The sequence below is a fragment of the Triturus cristatus genome, chromosome 5_1 (genome assembly GCF_964204655.1).
Source record: "Triturus cristatus chromosome 5_1, aTriCri1.1, whole genome shotgun sequence".
NCBI lineage: Eukaryota > Metazoa > Chordata > Amphibia > Caudata > Salamandridae > Triturus > Triturus cristatus.
This window is the reverse complement of record NC_140587.1, coordinates 44,430,992-44,450,711: the sequence shown is the minus strand read 5'-3', so window position 1 is coordinate 44,450,711 and position 19,720 is coordinate 44,430,992. Positions and strand designations below refer to the sequence as shown.

Sequence of the window (19,720 nt, the reverse complement as noted above, 5' to 3'; positions counted from 1 at the left end):
ATGTGAACTTAGTTTGCAGACCCTCCTCCGGGGTTGGTATTGCTGGCGTATCTATTCTAAGGTAAGGAATCTAGAACTGTCTCTTTCAGATGAACAAGTTACTCATCTTCGGTAACAATGTATATGTAAGAGTCATATGTTAGTTATAGATTCCTTACTGCCCCACCCATCCTCCCCACTCTGCAAACTGACTTCTAGGGTCAGGGACTCCATTGCAGGGCCCTAGTTTAGAGCACCAATGGTCAGTGTCTTGTACGTCTGGGGCGGCGTCTAAGTAGACACCTGTGACTTCATCCCGGCGACCAGGACGCCATCGACTGACGTGGAGTCGACTGACGCCACCTACCGACGTGCTGGGGTACTGCTAAGAAAAAATTCTCCAGATTCAGTCTGACGCCTGGGGGTAATTCTAAGGTAAGGAATCTATAACTAACCTATGTCTCTTACAGATATTGTTAACTAAGGAAAGCAACTTATTCTTTAGCAGTAGGTGTGACATGCTTGTTCCCCTCTGCTAGCATGGCCTTGTTATTTAACAATACGCATGACATGCTTGTACTTCTCTGCTGAGGTGCCCTTGTTAGTTTACAGTAATTAACGTGCATGTGCCCCAGTGCTAGGATGTGCATGTTAGTTTACAGTAAATTACATGCACTTGGCATTCTGTTTACACTGGATAACATGTATGTGCACCTTGTGCATGCTCCAGAGATGCCATCTATTCTGCACTCACCAGCCTTGCATGGTTCATGCAGTTATCAGTGCATGGGTGGTATGACGGGGAGCACGCCACACATCTACTGCATACTATCTCTCCGAGATGTGCTGACTGGGGGAGCTAAAAGTCGTGAAAGCTTTCATTTGAGCACCCAATGGCTTATTTCAGAGTATTCAGATGTAGGAACAAAAATGTGTCCTAGCTATTAAATTAAGATTGCTTTTTGTTGTAGCTGTAAATGGAGTTTGGATGATGAACTCTGTATAAAATGTAGGTCCATTTTTTTAATAAAATGTTTTGAGATGCAGAGGTTAGCGGAGTTAATCTGAATTATTTAAACAACGCAAAGTTGTACTGTTCATGGTGGTCTTACGCTGACGTACACAAGACCACCCCACATATCCTTCAGTGACATCTAAGCTGCTCCTTGCACCTGGTGTAGAGTATATGGGATCCAAACCAACAGCAGCAGCAGCTTGGGAAAGGAAAAGCAAGAGTGCTGGGCTTGGCCCCCAGAGAGGCAAATATAGCTAATGCACTTGCAGCTACGCTTTAATGTAGTACTGCTGGCTCCAGAGGGATGCCCCAGTGCTGTGCATTCTCATCCCAGGCTCCTCCAGACTCCTGGCAGACTGGTTCTGCACTCATCAGTCTGTGGGTTCGGAGAGGAAGGGTGGAAGTCTGATTCTTTGGGTTCTGCCGGTAAAAAAGGAGTGGAGCCAGTCGAGCGGTACCATGTATGCCGGCGTCATGGAGTCTGGCGGTGAGTGTGTGGTGGGAGATGGTTTCGAAGGCTGCTGAGAGGTAGAGTAGGATCAGGATTGCGATGTGGTTTTGGTCGATGAGGGTGCAGATGTAGTCATTAGTGGCGAGTAGAGTGGTCTCAGGGCTGTGGTTGCTGCGAAATCCGCATTGGGAGGGGTCGAGGAAGGAGTTTTCTTCGATGAATTTCGTTAGTTGGGCGTTGACGGTCTTCTCGGTGACTTTGGCTGTGAAGGGGAGGAGGGTGATGGGTCGGTATTTCTAGAGGTCGTAGGATCTGCTGAGGGCTTCTTGAGTAGCCTGACTTTGTTTCAAGTCGTCGTGGAAAATACTGGTTTCGAAGGTGGAGTTGATGGTGCGTCTTAGTTCCCGTGCGATGGCAGGGACGGCTCTGTGGAAGATGTGTGGGGGGCAGGGGTCCGTGGGGGCCCCTGAGTGGATGCCTTTCATGGTCGCTGCAGTGTCTTCAGCAGGAGATGGTGGGCTGGCTGGCTTATCTGTATTTGGTTGTTCTGGCCTCTGCCTACCACGCTTCCTCCAGTCAGTCCCATCCTGTCCACTGACCCTGGTAATGTCGGAGACTATTTCGTCTGATGCCATGCTTAGTCAAGGAGCTGCATCCCACCAAGCATGTCCAATAGCCAGGACCAGGTGCTAGGCTGGGCAGCTGATCTTTGATTAAATGCTGGCACCTCTAAGTGATGTGGCACTGCTGGATAAATGATAGAATGATGTCTAGAGGAGCCCTCTTGACCTCGTGTTGTATTCATGAGGTCAGAGGTGCGCTCTCGACCTCGTGCTGCGTTCATGAGGTTAGAGGTGCCCTCTCGACCTTATGCTGCGTTCATGAGGTTAGTAGGTGCCCTTTCAACCTCGTGCTGCGTTCATGAGGTTAGAGGTGCCCTTTGGACCTACTGCTGCGCTCATGAGGTTAGTAGGTGCACTTTCAACCTCGTGCTGCGTTCATGAGGTTAGAGGTGCCTTCTCATCCTCGTGCTGTGTTCATGAGGTTAGAGGTGTCCTCCCTACCTCGTGCTGCGGTCATGAGGTTAGAGGTGCTCTCTCGACCTTGTGCTGTATTCATGACCCTATCTCCTACTGTATTCATGATGTACAAGGTGCCCACCAGCACTGTGCAGGTCCTATGAGGGATAGAAGGTTCCCTCCAGTCTCTGTGCTTAAGGTAAACAGAAGGTGGTCTGACCTCAAGTGCACTTGTGATGAGTGGAAGTTTCCAATCTGACCTTGTAATGCACTTATAGGGGCTAGAGGTTACTGTACACGCCGCGATGGATAAATTACTTTCTCTTCACCCTGTAATGTGTATCCTCCTAACCTTATTCTATACGAACGATGGTTAGAGCGTGTCATCCTGACTCTGTGCTGTACAAAGGGTAGAGGGTGCCACTTGACCATGTACTACACTTAGGTTGGGTAGAGGGTGCCCCCGACCTGGCACTGCTCTTAAGTTGGATGGATGGAGGGTGCCCTCAGACCCGGCGCCTGCACTCACAGCGAATCAAATGATCCCGGCCACCCCGTGTTGTGTTTATGGCCGGAAGGTCCCTTCAGCCTGCTGTGAATTCAAGCAGACTAAAGTGCTCTTGTGACCCTCTGCTGTGGTGACCCTGCTATTGCTTGAAAATGATGATTTCCTGGTTTCTCTTGTTCTTTCTCTCTACTCTAGCTTCGTCTCATAGACTGGGGCTTGGCGGAGTTCTACCACCCTGGGCAGGAGTACAATGTGCGAGTAGCGTCTCGATATTTCAAAGGACCTGAACTATTGGTAGATTATCAGGTAAGAAGTGCGCGAGCGCTGCTCTCACGCGTAGTCCTTCCATGCGCTGCACTCGTGAAAAGGATCCACAAAGCTGACTTTAGTAGGGCTGTGGATCCCCTTCAGTTTCTAGAGTACAGAGTTCAGGAAAAGGAATCTCTTGGCAGTGGCTGGAGATCATCCGTGGTTCTTAACCCTGGGGCACAACGCACAAGACATCTGCACAGGTGGGGGAGCCACGCCTCATCCCTTGACTACTAGGTGTCCCTTCCTGATCATCAGTCTGATCAAGAGCCAGCTGCATGGCCTTCGCCATCAGTCCAACAACTCGTTTACCCCTTGGCAGGAGGTTGCCCCATTCACTGTCCTACCATTTCCTTCCATGATCTGAATCTTCACACCAGTGGAAAACTCCTCTCTGTGGTTAAACACTCACAGGAGCGCGAGGTCTGAGGTGACCGAAAACCCAGGGCATATTCAGTTAGAAAGGGACTCCCAAACTGAAGAACTGGAGAAGGAACGGCCTGCACAGCTCTGCTAGACACAGAGGCCCCCCTGTGAGTGCCAGAGACCAGTGTGAGTGCTCTGACATGGTGGTTGAACTCTCACACAAGATGCAGCCTTGGCCTGGGACATATTTCCACTTTCTACTTCTTGGATGATCCATTATATCTGCAAATAAATGCTGTCCAAATTGGTGGTAGAACATAGGTATAAAAGTTCCTCTTCAGAGAATGTGATGAGTTAGAGCTGCACAGACTGAGAACAGGCATGACCTAGGGATAGTCCCTGGTCGCTGATGTATGTTTGCCCCTGGGGTGCTTGGCAGCTCCCACAGTTGGACACACTCCCACCATCTCTGTGTTTTGTGATCGTGAGCCCTTACGCCTCTTATCACGATTACTAGGATCCTGCACCGGTGGCCATGTCCACTGCAGAGAGTTCTGTTTCTTAGGGTTAGGAGATCACAGAACCTGGTCTTTCTCTTGTCGACAGTGTGTGAGCTTGATTTTTTAACCCCCCCAGATTTGCTTGTCATTTGTTGGTGTCCAGAAGTGGTTTGTGCTCATCTTTAAGGCTAGGAGGCCCCTGGAGTTGTCCCAGATGGACCCAGCAATGACCGCTCTCCTCTCGCTCTTGTTACAGATGTACGACTACAGTTTAGACATGTGGAGTTTAGGCTGCATGTTGGCAAGTATGATCTTCAGGAAGGAGCCCTTCTTCCACGGACACGATAACTACGACCAGGTAAGACTCAGGAAGCTTCCATCGCTCGGTTGGTCCTCATTTTGAGTGCGCCCCGCACTTTCATGAGTCTTTGTTGCATGCACTGCTTGTTCCAGATCACTTTGGGTTCCAGACAGGTTGTCCTGCTTTGCCTGCGCCGCTGAATGAGCACTAACAGCTGTAAAATGCACATTACTAAATGTAGTCTCTCTGCTTCTGTAGCTGTACTGGGGGCACACTTGGCAGCTGTCCATGCACAGGAGCTTCTGTATGGCATACTGACCGTCCATCTCAGTCGCTGTCCATTCTTGGGAGGGATCCTGCGCGCCCTGTGGCAATCTCTAGCATCCTGGACCCAGCTGAGGCTGTCCTTTGTGCTCTTTGTGGTTTCATCACTCCTTCAGAAGAATGGAGTACGGATCCCCTGTGGTCTGTGATCCCTTTGTGCGCTGCTTATCTTGGCTAGTTAGTCCACTGGTGATGGCAAAGGGCCTTCGAGCACCTGTTGTCTCTGCTTCAATGAGTCATGTATGCAGCATGTGCCAATCAGACGGTTAACTCAATGGCTCCATCATTTGACAAGCCTAATACCAAGACTTCCCCACTCTAAAGTCTCCTAGCTCATCTAAAGCTGGTCTCTCCGGCTTCTGAGCTCAATTACCATAGGGGATTTTGGAGAACCCAGATTGAGCATCAAAACCTATTCCTATGATCCCTCCAGCTCTACTCCTTATTGCCTTGTGGGGCTTGCAAGGCAGCTGTTACTGTTCGTGTTAATTATGATTAATCCTACTACCTTATTTAAAGCCACACATACTTTCTTTTGTCACTGCTCAAACATTGTCAGCATCTTTTGCACACCAGTTTAATTCTTCACGTAGTAACAAGTCCCATTCTTTCATATCTGTAGCCACTGTGTGATTTCCACCCCTCCCCCAAAGCTTGTTGCCAATCCTGTGCATTCAACAGGACTTGTGCTGACAAAGATATTCCAATAGACCTCCTTCCCCAGATCTGGAGTGTTCTTCGACATCTAATTAGTGAGAAGGAAGCCAAACCGGATTTAGGAGTAAAGACACATTGTCCATCGCAGCATCTTGATACATGATCACAAACATCATATATGTCAGTATATACATGAGGTTTCAGAATCCTCTTTACAAAGTGGCATTACTTGCAGAGTTTAATTTATTTTCCTGATTCCTGCAACGACTTCTGTGGTCCTCTCTCAGTCCCCAAACATGGTAAAAGGGTCTCACGATGTATGAGCCTGGGCGCAGGGCCGTAGCAGTACAGATCAATCAATCATGGCATTTGTAAAGCACATTACATACCCGCGAGGGTCTCAGAGCGCTAGGGAAGGGGGGGAGCTGCTACTGTTCGAAAAGCCATGTCTTGAGGAGTCTTCTGAAGGTCAGAAGGTCTTCGGTCTGCTGCAGGCGAATGGGGAGGGTGTTCCATGTCTTGGCGGCGAGGTGGGAGAATGATCTGCCGCCGGCGGTCACTCTTCGGATGCGGGGGACGGTAGCGAGGGTGCGGTCTGCGGAGCGGAGCTGGCGGATGGGGGTGTAGAGGCTGAGTCGGCTGTTGAGGTACGTTGGTCCGGTGTTGTGGAGTGCCGCGTGGGTGAGGAGTTTGAAGGTTATCCTCTTGTTGACAGGGAGCCAGTGCAGGTTTCTCAGGTGGGGTGTGATGTGGCTGCGGCGAGGGATGTCGAGGATCAGGCGTGCAGAGGCGTTCTGGATGAGTTGAAGCCGATTCAGGAGTTTGGCCGGGGCTCCTGCGTAGAGTGCGTTTCCGTAGTCCAGATCTGGGAATCTTTCCTTCGTCTTTTTACCCTTTCTAAATGAAGACCGGTGTGAGACAATGTTATCTTATCTACTCCTGTACTGTCGCCTCTCCCCTGTTATTTCCTATAGTCTTGCAGTCTTTTCTCCTGTTAATCCATGTACTATTACCTCTCCCGTGTTGTACCCTGTGTGCCTCTTATCTTGTTACTCATGTAATATCACCTCTCCCTTGCTCTCTTGTTCCTCTTATCTTTTCCCTTGTTACTCTCAGTCCTTTTGTCAGTTCTCTTGTTACTCCATGTACGGTCACCTCTCCCGTGTTGTACCCTGTGGCCCTCTTGTCTCTTCTCACTCCATGTACTGTCACCTCTCTTGTGTTGTACCCTGTGGTCCTCTGATCTCTTCCATGTAGTGTTACCTCTACCCTGTCATTCCCTGTAGTTTTACCATGCTTTCTCCTGTTAATACGTGAAGTTTCACCTCTCCCATGTTGCACTCCGTGGCGCTCTTGTCTGCTCTCTTCTTACTCCATGTATTGGGTTGTAACCTTTGATCCTCGTGTCCCTTCTCTTGTACCTCATGTACTGTCACATCTCCTGTCTTGTACCCTGCAGTCCTCCTGTCTCTTCTTTTGTTATGCCATGTAATATCACCTCTCCTGTGTTGTACCCTGTGTTCCTCTGAACTCTTCTCTCGTTACTCCATGTAGTCTCACATCCTCCCTGTTATTCCCTATCGTCTTACCATCTTTTCTTGCGTTAGTCCATGTTCTGTCACCTCTCCTGTGCTGTACCTGGTGGTCCTCTTGTCTCTTCTCTTGTTGTTGCATGTAATGCCACATCTCCCATGTTGTTCCCTGTTGTTCCTCGTAGCTCTTCTCTTGTTACTCCTTGTAGCGTCACCTTGTAGAGTCTCCTGGCCTTTGGGCTGGGGTGTTTGGGGGGGGGGCTTGTGTAGGAAAGTGAGTTTCTGTTGCAGTAACCCCGCCCCCCCCCCCCACGCTTTTTGCCAGACTACTGATGCACTTTTACTTGGTGTGCCCTGGGTCCCTGCCAATCAGGGTCCCAGGGCCTGTGTTCTTTCCCCAAAACTAAACCCAATTGGTATCTCTGGCCACAGGTCAGCCCCTGGTAAATTGTACCACAGGTACCCAGGGCACAGTGACCAGAGAAGGCCTGTAAGGGCTGCAGCACTTATTGTGCCACCCTTAGAGGTCCTGTACCCTGACACTCACACACTGCCTTTGCAGGCTGCATATTTTGGGGCAGAACAAAGTGAAGAGTTGACGTGGCACACATCCCTGTGTACCATGCCTACAACCCACTGCCCTGGCATAGATCAGTCACCCCTCTAGTTGGGTGCACTATACCAGTGGTGAGGGTACAGGTGCATGAGCCCTGTACCCCTACAGTGTCTAAGTTCATTCTTAGACCTTGTAAGTGCAGTGCTGCCATTAAGAGTATATGGTGCTGGGAGTTTGTCATTACGAACTCCACAGCACCATAATGGCTACACTGAAAGCTGAGAAGTTTGTTATCAAACTTCTCAGTACATTAAACCCACACTGATACCAGTGTGGGATTTAATGAAAAATGCACACAGAGGGCATCTCAGAGATGCCCCCATAAAACTAACCCACCTCTAGTGACCCGACTGAGTGGCTGCTTAGGCTGCCATCACCAGACATGTTTCTGGACCCCTGGGTCGAGAGCCTTCTGCTCTCGGGGGCCTGAAACAACGCACATCCTGGGATGAGGTGCTAAGTCTCCTTCCCCAGGATGGGCAGGGTTCACGAAGGGGAAGCTTCAAAGTCATGCCGCCTTTGTGAGCTTCCTCAGACCACTTGCTGCTTTCAGCAACTGGTCCACACTGGTTCTGCCCTCACTTGGGCGGGAGAACCGACGGGAAAAACAAGTGAGGGAGAGAGTTGTGCCCACCTCTGCCAACTCCACCCCTCCGGTGGGGGAGGTGAGGTGAAGCACAACTCGGATTCCCTGACATCTTGAGGATGGGGGGACCCAACAAACCGGGGACAGGCTCATGCCCCCTCCCACTGAGGGTGGCACAATACTGGGTGTACCCACCCCAGGGAAGGGACCCATTGGTCCCTGCCCTCTACCTACTTGTAACACCCCTAACTCTAGTATTTAAGGGGCACCTTTGACCTTGCTTCCTCAGATCCAGAAGCGATAAGAAGGACCGAAGAGCCATGCAGAGCTAACAAGAGGATGAAGCCCACTGACTTGGCCCCAGCCCTACAGGCCTGTCTCCCCTCGAACCTGCTCCTGCGAAACCCCGGTGTGTCCTGCAGCCAGCAACCTCAAAAACCCCGAAGGACCTGCCTGACTGCCTTCACTTCCAAATACTGCTTCTCACATGAACACCAGATGTGTTAAAACTGCAACCTCTGGCAGCAGCCGGAGACCGCAAATCCAGTCCATTCTGTCCTGCTGAACCCGGCCTGAGCTCGAGTGGAAAAACACCTCGAGGATGTCACCCCGGCGATTGTGACCCAAGACCCGGAGATCCCAGACCAACCTCAAGACCCCAGATGACGCCTGCAGCCTCAATACAGAGGACCCCCTCTACCGCGACCAAGAGTGGTTAAGACTTTTTCAACACCAAAAGACACCCCTGCACCCGACGCCCCACGGCCTTATGTGTCACAACCAATGGTGCCAAGCCAACCCAAAACATCCCAACTTACCCCTCAAAGTGGTGGTCGCACCCAGAAGGTCATCGTCCCCGAGCCTGCAATGTTTCTTTCGATCGGAGTGTCTCGATTGAAAACAGGGCACCCAACCTCGAAACAGCACCCTGCACCCGGATACCCTAGTGCCCCTGAGGGTGCACCTTTTGGTGTTACTTTGTTTCCCTATTTGCCCTGAGCTAAAGTCCAGGAACTTTGCCTCCACAACCCCGTGGCCTGCTTGCCAGCAGCCACCAACCGGAGGGCCCCTATCCTCGGTTGGATAACATTGGGCCTCAACACTCTGCACCCGGCCGCCTTAGTGCCGCTGAGGGTGTAACAAGAGTGCATCACTGACCCTGGGGGAACCCCAAGTCTACCCCCAGAACCTTAACTCCCCTTTGAACCGATAACCTGTTTTTCCTCCATAGGAGAACATTGACAATTTTCTTCTGAAAAGTTTTTTAGTGTGGAGTTTTGAAATCTAAAAATATTCTTTAAATATCGCACAAATAACCAAAACTTATTTTCTTCTCGGTTTGCAAGAAATGTGCCTGTGCTGAATCTAGGTATCCAGCTATGAGTTAGAAAAGTTACGTAAAAAGTAACTTACCTGTAATTTACTGAAAAAGCCTATTCATTTCAATGTACTGTATTTGCTACGTACTGCAACCTACTGCATGCCCCTGTAAATCAAACAAAGTACAATTCCTATTGCATTTTCAAACTGTTTAAAATTCAGCAATTTAACTCTGTAAAGTATTTAATTCTTACCTGTGCCAGGCTTGCTTGGTTCTAAAAATAAAACTGTATATTTTTTATACAGAAACAATTGGCCTAGAGTTCATTTCTTGAATGTGTGAATTCATTTGCTGACTGAGTGTGTACATCAAATGCTGAACAGTGTCCTCTGATACTGCCTTACTGCTCGACCACTCTACCACAAATAGAGAGTAAGGTTCTATCTAACTTTAACCTCTGCCTACCTCTGGGGTCACCGGGACTCTATACACACTATACCTCATTTTGGTGTCGTGTATATAGAGTCCGTTTCCTACACACATCTCCCCTGTTATTCCTGGTGATCTGCTCTTTTCTAGTTTTGCCATATAGTGTCACCTCTGTCCTGTTGTACCCTATAGTCTTCTCATGCCTTCGCTTGTTGCTCTGCTCTGTGTAGTGTCACTTCTCACCTGTTGTATCCTATCTTCTCTTCTTAATCCGTATGGTGTTGTCTTCCCTGTTATTCTACGTGGTCTTGTCTTCTCTTGTTACTCTGTGTAATGTCACCTCTCTCAAGTTGTACCCTGTGATAGTCTCATCTCCTCTCTTGTTTCTTCCATTTGCTCCCACCTCTCTCATGTTATACCCCATGGTATTCTGAACTCTTCTCTTGTTTCTCCATGTATTGTCGCCTTGTACCCTATGGTAGTCATCTTTGGTTACTCCATGGAGTGTCACCTCTCCTCTCTGTTGTACCACATGATTTTCTCATCTCTTTTCTAGTTACGCCAAACAGTGTCACCTCTCCCCTGTTGTACCCCATATTCTTCTTATGTTACTCGGTATAATGTCACCTCTCCTCTTTTGTACCCAGTGTTCTTCCCATCTCTTGTAACTCCATGTAGTGTCCACCCCATTGTCTTCTCATCTCGTTACTCCATGTGGTGTAGCCTCTCCTCTGTTGTACCCCATGATATTCTTATCTCTTCTTTTGGTATTCTGTGATCTTCTAATCTGATATGTTACTTCATGAAGTGACACTTCTTCCCTGTTATTGGTCATAGACTTTTCACCTTTCTCCTTTTTGTTCCTCATGTCATTCACAAGTCCTTCTTGATCCCTTCACCTCTTCCCTTTTATTCGCAGTTGCCCAGTCTCATCAGCTGCCAAGTGGCTTCATTTCCTGTTGATGCCCGTACAGCACTTACTACCCTATCAAAGCAACTGACCAGTCGTGTCCCTTGTGACAGTCACAGCCACGCCTGGCAGTACCTACTGCATGATACGCTGCATGGAAGCCCAAACAGCTAGACCATGAAGACACTGGTCCCAGAAGACAAAGCATGACATGTCTGGAGGTGCTGCACGTCATGGGAATCATTTGGCACTTGGATGGTCTCTTCTCCCTCAAACGTCCTCGTGGTGGTTGTGAGAAGTTGGCCTGATGTATGATGTCACTAGTTATAGTGTACACCCTATATCAGTCCAAATACCCTTATGGTGATTGGTTGTAAAGTCAACCTTATAGACCAGCTATCCTAGTGGTAGCATGGACAAGAGCAGTCTTAGGCTAAACTCTGAATGGCATGTGAAGCCAGCTGTGATACCATATATAATCCCTTGAATACCAAATGAAAGGACACCACAACAGATATATATATAAAATAAAGTGTATTTATTCTAAGCAAACCCTCAGCACTCTTTATGAGTTTAGAGGTAAGTACAACACAGTCTTATTAATGCATACAGTAAGTCACACAGGTAAGTAATACAGTTAGGCCCTAGGGGCCACGCAAACCATATACTAAATAAGTGGTATAAGAACCACTGTCACGGAAATAGAATAGGCCTAGGCCTAGGGAATCGCTGGGGCTACCCTACACTAGCGTTAGTTAGGAAGTGGGAGGCCCACGGGATTCGTGTGCAGAGTGGAAACACTCACGCGTAATGCGTAAAAGTCAATAGCAATGTTACAGTTTAGAAATAGATAGATTTAGGACACTTCCGGAGTAGCTAGGAAGTTGAGACTTGAAAACTAGACACTAGGATAGTCACTATCCTGATGAGCACCGGAGTACCCAAGTTACCTAGCCCACAGGCTGCGGGTGCATAGGGGTGAAGATGCGTCGTTTTCGTCGTCGACTCCTATGGATGCCTGAAGAAAGATGCTGACAGGCAGTCAGTGAAGAGTGTCCGGTGGATCCCAAGGCTGGGATCAAGAAGAGAAGAAACCTGCAAGCAGAGGGGACAGAGTCAAGGTCACTAGCCAGTGACCACGTGGAACCAGGAAGGAACCAGGCGATGTCGTGAAGAGTTGCAGGTGAAGGTGAAGCTTGTCGCTGCAGCCAGGAGGACCAGGAAGCGTCGAGGACGACCAGGACCAGGAGGCGAGCTGTCCCACGAAGGCTCTTGCTGTCGGCGGCGTCGAAGTTGGACTAGGACTCACCAAGCCTTAGCAAGCGGAACCCACGAAGAACAAGGGACTTGCTTCTGGTGCAGACCAGGAAGGTCTGGGGTGCTTCTTCTTTGCAGAGAAGCGGGAGCCAGTCTGGAGGAGCCAAACCAGCGCAGAAGATTTCAGGGAGCGTCGTCACAAAGGCCACTAGCCAGCGGGCAAGCAACCGGACAGACGCGGCAAGCAGGAAAATGCTGAAGGGCCCCACGCAGGACTCGTGGAGTGTGGGGGGCTGGTCTTCGGTGCAGATGGTGCTTGGGGTTGGGGCTTCTCAATCCCCGGTGCACAACTTCGAGGGTACCTCAGAAGCTGCGCTGTAAGTTACTAGCCACTTTTCCCAGGTAGCCGGTCCCACGTCGCTCGTCGCCTCCACGGATCTCAGCTCTGCTGCAGATGTGGATGAGGGTCGGAGAAGTCTGGAAATCAAGGCTCTGGTCGGGCTCTGCAGTCGGTTCCTCGTCGAACGTTTCACAAAGCAAAGGGTAGTCACTTGATGGTGCCTGTTTGCACAGGGTAGCCACTCCTTGGCTACAAGGGAGATTCTTCAGTCTTCTTCTTTCGTCGAATGTCGAAGGTCCAGAGTTTCTGTTCAGTTTTGCAGGTTCAGGATAATCTAGAGTCTTGAGGCCCAACTCCCACTCTTATACTAATCTGGGGGGCTGGGATACCTGCTAGGTCACGCCTTATGGGTGGGACCTGGGAGGGGGGTGGTTACACCCACTTCCCTTTGTCCAGTTTCGCGCCAGAGCTGGGGCTGGAGTGCCCCAGCACCGGTTTGAACTGGACTATGCAAGGAACACCTTGTGTGCCCCAGGCATGTCTCATTCCTTTCAGCCCACCCTGCCCCAATACACTAAAGGCTGTCTGGGGAGGTGCTAGCACCTCCCCAAGCAGGAAACCTATTGTCCAGGCCTCCCTGGCTGGGATCACTCCCAGCAGCAGGAGGTCAGACTTGTGTCTGTGGCAGCAGCATCCATTTTGTGATGCTGAGGCTTTGGTTAGAGTTAAACAGCAAAGTAGGATTTTAACATGTCTCTCCCTCTAGAAGGGGGGAATAATATCCTCATCACCAGAAATGGTATGGGGGTATTATTCCAAAGTGTTAGACACCTTACACGACATGTTTTGATAAAGCCAAACCATAGTTACCATAACCGTTTAAGATTATAAGGTACTTTAAGAGTATATGGTAGGCTATATCATAGAACAGCTATAAGGACATGGTTCCGAAAGCTGCAGACAGGCTCAGCTCATGCTAGAGCACCATCTCACATGTTACCAAGCACTCTGCCTCCAGGATTGTTAAGGCCTGCCATAGGAGTGACTGATAGGTACACATGTGTCTATATATAAGGGTAGATATAGGCATACTATATCTCAGCAAGGGGTGATTACACGACCTTGCCCCAGCTGAGTGATCAGCCAGTTGTGTCTGATTGGAAGGCCAGACCAGGGGTGGCATAATACATGCTGCAGCCCCTGGGAGGCCTAGGGTACACCTATGCCCTGGGTACCTAGGGTACACTGTACAGGGTCCAATAAGGTGATCCTTACCAATTGGTTATGTACCTAGGGTACATGGAGTCCATTTTAAAGAGAGAGCAGACAGCCTGAGACCCTGAATGGCAGGATCTCAGGCCAACTAAGTCGAAAAACCAGCTAGACACTAGGCAAAAAGTTGGGGGTAACCATAGTCAGATATCCACCTTCCTACAGTGGTCCCCCAAGTCCTTCCTCTTCACCCGCTGCTGTTGCCTACAGTTTTCCAGGCCACGCTCATCTGATATTTACAGTGTTAATAACTTGCTTTCCTCCTGTTATTTCCTCACTCTCCATTCACCCTGGTACTTATGTCTGCTCATTCCCAGGTCTTCTTTTTGCAGAGTCACCCCGAACTCCTCACATTATATAACAAGCGCCCCCTCTTCTCCTGAAGCATTATTGTCCACTTTCTGCTGCATCATTAGCATTAGGCGCTCCGCCCCATCTGGATTCCAAGAGACTGCTCTCTGTTTAAGGCCCCGTCTGCGCCGGGTGCACATGGCCTCATAGACTGCATAATCTGCCACTTTGATTACTGTTACTCCAGAGCGGTGCAAGTTCAGTGAAGCGTCTGTACAGCCTGCATAGTGCAGTGTGAGCATTGCAGAGCAGTGCTTGTGCAACGCACTGCCTGCTCAGGGTTCATGCAATAACATTTGCACTGTTTTGAGAGGAGGTGAGGTATACCTTGTAAACTGGCCACCGCGTGCTGCAATAATTCAGGCATCTGTCATGCCAGCTTCTATATCCTCGGTGAATTCTGCGTTCGATCGTCAAGGTAGCTCGAGGGTAATACAGCTTGCCTTGAGTAGGTGCTCATACTCCGATGATGCCTTACTACCTGTGTGGTTAGCAAGCAGGCCTCTGTGTTGGATGAGATTGTGTTGCTGCGTAAAGTTCTGGACACCTTTCATTTGGGCGGACACTGAGGGTATTGAAAAAGTTAATTGTCATTGTTTGTACATCCATTAAACTAAAGCTGCCTTCATGGGCTTGTGTCTTAGAAACACTTGATAATACGTTGCAGAGTATGTTTGATATACTGTTTGAAATTCTGTTTTCCTTGTCTCTTAATTTTTCGCCCCAAACAAACCTTTTCTTTATTTATGCTCTTGTGTGTTTTTTTAACTCACTTTTTGTTTTTCCCCAAAACAGCTTGTACGGATTGCCAAGGTGTTGGGCACAGAAGACTTGTACGACTACATCGACAAATACAACATTGAGTTGGATCCTCGATTTAACGACATTCTGGGCAGGTGGGTAGCGTTGCGCGTCCATCCTCGCTGCTTTCTTCTGGATGGCTTTAAGTGCACTCCTGCTGTGTCCATGCAGGCCTGCCTTTACAGCAGGCCTCAACCTGGCCAGTTAACGCGTTAAGGGGAAACAGTCAAAACTTAGAACCACATCTGCCCCTAAGAGGGAAAATCTGGCCTGCGTAACTGGGGCTGACTAACATATACACGATATAAACCATTGAAACACACTGGCTCTGCAGCTCTACAAGCCTGCTTGTGGTGATAGGAGAGATCCCTTGCACCGGTGTCATTACCCAGCTCGTGGAACACAAGCCCATAAGCCTTCCCATTGACTGCTAGAGTAGCTTTCTAACCCAGATTCAAAACATTTGCTATCCCAGATGTTACCCTTTAAGGCCGCACATTACAGGGTGATGTCTGACTTGTGTTAAGGGGTTGTTCTCGGCACTGAACATTGGGAGGCTGGGGTCACGCATGCTTAAACCACCCAACAAGACGTGAGTGGGCTGGACTGCATTACTCGCTGCACCGCTATCTACCTATTTAATATGTACGACACCAGACGGTATGCTGTCTTGCTTCACTCTGCATCAACGCCCAAGCCAGTGCTCGTGGTCCTGCAGCGGTGCTACACCCTTGGCCATCTCTGAGCTTACTTGGAGGAGAGTCTGTGCTGGACCAAAGGCACTGCAGATGTTGGTGGTGGAGAAGTCTTAGCTTGGGTGAAGTCAAAGCAAAAGTTGGGCCCAATGTGGAACTAGCTTATGAATGAATGTTGCACAAGCTGTAGTTCCAAAGGCTTGGCAAGTTGGTTCAGCCATCTTGAGTGGCAAAACACCTTAGTTGGTATTTGTGAGCTTTAAATAACTTCAAATAAAATAACGAAGTGGTGTATGGAAACAAGGGCGTACTCTGCAAGTGAGCAGCCAACCTTGGGGAGCTTGTATAATGAACCTGAGAACCCAGTAAAGACACAGTACTAGTAATAAGTTGGATTGAGTCCAACATTGGCGTTAATATTCCATTTCAAGCAGGTTAATGATCATGAGTTGTATCCAAGATAAGGTAAGCGAAAGCCCTTGTAGTGAGTATGCTGGAGGAAGCAGTCCCCACCCTCCAGTTCTTGTAATATTCTATAATGCAGAGTCAGCAATAGGTATGGTTGAGTTTTACTTTCCATGGAAAATTGAATTTTTTGATCTGCTGGTAACTCTTGAGTCGTGTTACAAATTTCTAAGGCACTCATTTGACCGGTTCAGCTTAGTTTTGCTACATTCACTTGTATACAGATTAGTCAAGGGGCAGAAAGGTATTTGTAGTGAACTTAAGATAGTGTTTCCATTTTAGGGCCCATGGGATTTTTAGGTCTCGCGTGGCGTTGCAGGGCAGAGCCCTACTCCGCCTCCGCAAGAGATTTTGTAAGAGAGGACTTTCAGAAGAGGGCTTTAAGCCCCGCCCCTCTTCCATTGGCTGGCGTCACCGTTTATGCTAAACGGTTACCTGCCATTGGAAATGAGGGTTTTCTGTGGACGCCCTTTTGCCTCTGAGCAGACTCGGTGGCCTGCTTTGTTTGTGTCGCAAAGCACTTTCTTATCTTTATGGGGCCATGTGTTTCGATTTAGAAACACATGGCCCCATAAAGCTAAGAGATCGATGCTTGTTTGTGTCAAGCGGCCTCAATAAAGCTACTACGCGTCCGACTGCACTGCAGTCTAAATTGCATGTTAGTGGCACGTAATATTACTGTACGCCTGTTAATATTGTCCTACAGCCAAGAACGTGTGCCATTTTTTTTATTTCTAGAAATCGATGCCGAGAGTTGGGGAAGCTTATTCCTCTCCGATCCTAGGCGGTGTGCCAAGTAGTGCCCTGTGAAAGTGGGCAAATGCCCCCATCCTGCCGGTGGTGCAGTGTCACAATTGTTGGCAAAGTAGGAGGGCAACCTCGGGTGCATGGCACACCTGGCGGGCACGTTCTGAGAGTGGGACTAATGGGCATTGCAGGAGTGAACTTCTGGAAGGCCCTGATTACTGGACAACAGACCATAAATCCTGGGCCCTTCTGTTTAGGTCTCGCACCTTGCGTTGCAGTGTGGAGCACTGCTCGCGTAGCGCGAGACCTCTTGTACGGGGTTTAGAAAGCTACCCGCACGCTCATGCGTGTGGTTTTGCTGTCCCCGACTGGCATTCGATTGCGCTGGTTTTTTTCTGTTTTTCTTTTTTTTTTAACGGCACGCGATTGGGCAAAGGCGGGACAATGTCCCGCCTTTGAAACGCCCATTCCCGACGGTGGCAAGCACGTCCAGCAGCGCGCTGTCGCTGCCGCGCTCCCTCCCCGCACCACAGAGGAGCGGGGAGCGTGCGCACCACTAGTTGTTGACAATAGCGATCACAACGCGATCGCTTTCAGTGCCGCTTGTTTTCTTTACTTTTGGTATAATCGCGGCACCCACGCTTTACTTTTGATATAAGTAAAGCGCGGCTGCCGCGGTTATACCAAAAGTAAAGAAATAGAAAAAAACATCTATTTCTTTACTTTTGCTATAATCGCTGCACCCACGCTTTACTTTTAACATTAAAAGTAAAGCGTCGGTGCCGTGATGCTTGTTGAAGGTTGGAGAGGGACAGATTGGGTGTTAAGACATTTAAATGATCTGGATTCCTTTTTTCATGGACTAACCTTCCATGTGACGGTGTGAGGTTGTTCGAACCTCTCTAGATGAGCGAACATGAACATACATTTGTGTGTGTGCAGTATTTACACAGACATGATGTACTTTACTCGCCGTTTCTATTCAGAATAACTGGGTTAAGGGACAGACCATTTGACACCTGGAATATAACACTGTAAATAATTTCAATAGAGTTAAAGATGTCGGGAAGGGTTAACAGCATCATCGCGGTGTAAGGAAGTGTATTGAGCGCGTGCTGCGCTACTATACGTCTCCACTCGAGCACTGCAACTGGCAGCCTCTTCCTGACCGTCCAGCCCGACTGGTTAATTACAATAATCTCGAAATTAGAATAATATTCACACTACCAGTTCACACAGGGTGATGGCATAGCTATATGTTGGTTTTAAGCACCGCTACTAATTGTATGTGTAGTTTCTCTCTACTTGGACAAAAAATAGGTGAATTCTGTTGAAAATCAAAGCACACTACAGAGTTCTATTTGATCTTTCTACCTTCAGAGATGTCTACAGCAATAGTATAAGTATTGCAGGTTGTGAGAGAGTTCTTGTTGTTGAATAATAGTCTAGTGCATAAGGAGCCTAGGTCTGCACTAGGTCTGTACCTCGTCAAGTTATGTATTGAGTGTATTTTTTGAGATAAAAGAAACTCACCGTAATGTTGACAATCTGACATGTGTATAATGCCTTTAATGAACAGCCTACTGCCTGTGCACTCTTTGCCACTTTTCAGATTCTTATTTATCACATTTGTGTTGATTTATGTCAATGGGAACAAAAATTTATTTTGCTTATTCATGACAAAGGAATCGTTTTTCGGGTAGTGATCACCAGAGCCTGCGGAAGGATTTCGATGATCAACAAATTGGGGATGAAACGGCTACCTTCACATGACCGTATATTACAATTGCCTGCAAGAGCATCTAATGCTGTCTGGACAAAGTACCTTTGCATCTTTTTGTCATAGTTTTGACTTTCTGGAGAGCTGGTTTACACTACAAAATAGAACATGATTTTCACGAACCTGGTATGGTCTTTTTTTCAGCTAAAAGTAGTAGGTCTTTAGCAGTTGTCCTTCCAGGCATTAAAACTCATTTTGTTCAGCAAATACGTAAGCTGCCAAAAATAAAGGGAAAACAAATCAAAACTAAATATAACTTATTGAGGTACAACTAAACCCTTGCTCTGCTACAAATTATATGATATTTAGAAAGTGGCCCCTCGGAAACACTTACTAGCTGACAGTGAACATGTCCACATCCCATTGGATTTTCTGGTCGTACAATACATTTTTCATGGGAATGAAATCCGAGATTACACTGCCTTGCCAGTCTCTAGCCTCCTTCCTCGCCTCGTTCGTGCTAATGAAAAAGCCACGCTAATGCCTCTTTTGTTAGGCGTAATGGCCCGCACGGTCTCACTCCTGTGTAATGTTCATTCCATGGGTACAGAATTCACACACTTTTTGCTACAAAGAAGCACACTTAAACAGTATATCGACCAGGTTTACCGTTGGGTTACAGAGATGGCTTCTGTATCAAATTCTGAACACAATTTTTTTTTTAGATTAATACATATCTGGGATTGCCTGTGATTTACATTTTTCAGGTTAACTACGTACATGACAGTGACGCTATTATGAAGTCATAAAAAACTTCCAAACAACTTTCTGTGCAGCACAGTTACAGGACTTTCCAAATTCACACAAGCAGGATTTGCAATCATTGACTGATCAGTTAAGAATGCCACAGTGCAGAAAAAATATTTTGGGAGTGTAATTGCAGATACCTTTGCTCTTCCCATCGCCTAACCTTTTAAGTCCAAAATTGGTAAAATGCCCCGGATGATTAAGCTAGTGGAAATGTCTTCCAAGTCTTGTTTGTGTTTTGCCTTGTTTATTCTTGTAAAGCGTGCCGTCCTCTTTCAGTAATTGTGCTGAGTTAATAACTAAAGAAGTGGTCATATGGACATGGACTCCTTAGGTGATTGACTTAAGTGCCATATACCCTGATAGAGGGTGTTCTCGTGCCTTCAAGTCTTTTAGAAGGTCAATGAAATCAATGGGTGCTAGGTGAAACCACCACCAGAAA

General features: G+C 48.1%; 1 protein-coding gene across 4 annotated transcripts in view; it reads left to right on the top strand.

Annotated features, from left to right (window-relative positions):
- Positions 1-19,720, top strand: part of LOC146830122 (casein kinase II subunit alpha-like) — a 235,296-nt gene that overhangs the window by 205,338 nt on the left and 10,238 nt on the right. For all 4 annotated transcript variants that reach the window (XM_085604348.1, XM_085604346.1, XM_085604349.1 and 1 more), the window contains 3 exons: positions 3,168-3,278; positions 4,404-4,505; positions 14,839-14,939. In XM_085604348.1, the coding sequence (XP_085460474.1) occupies positions 3,168-3,278; positions 4,404-4,505; positions 14,839-14,939 (314 nt within the window). The remainder of the gene's footprint in view (positions 1-3,167; positions 3,279-4,403; positions 4,506-14,838; positions 14,940-19,720) is intronic.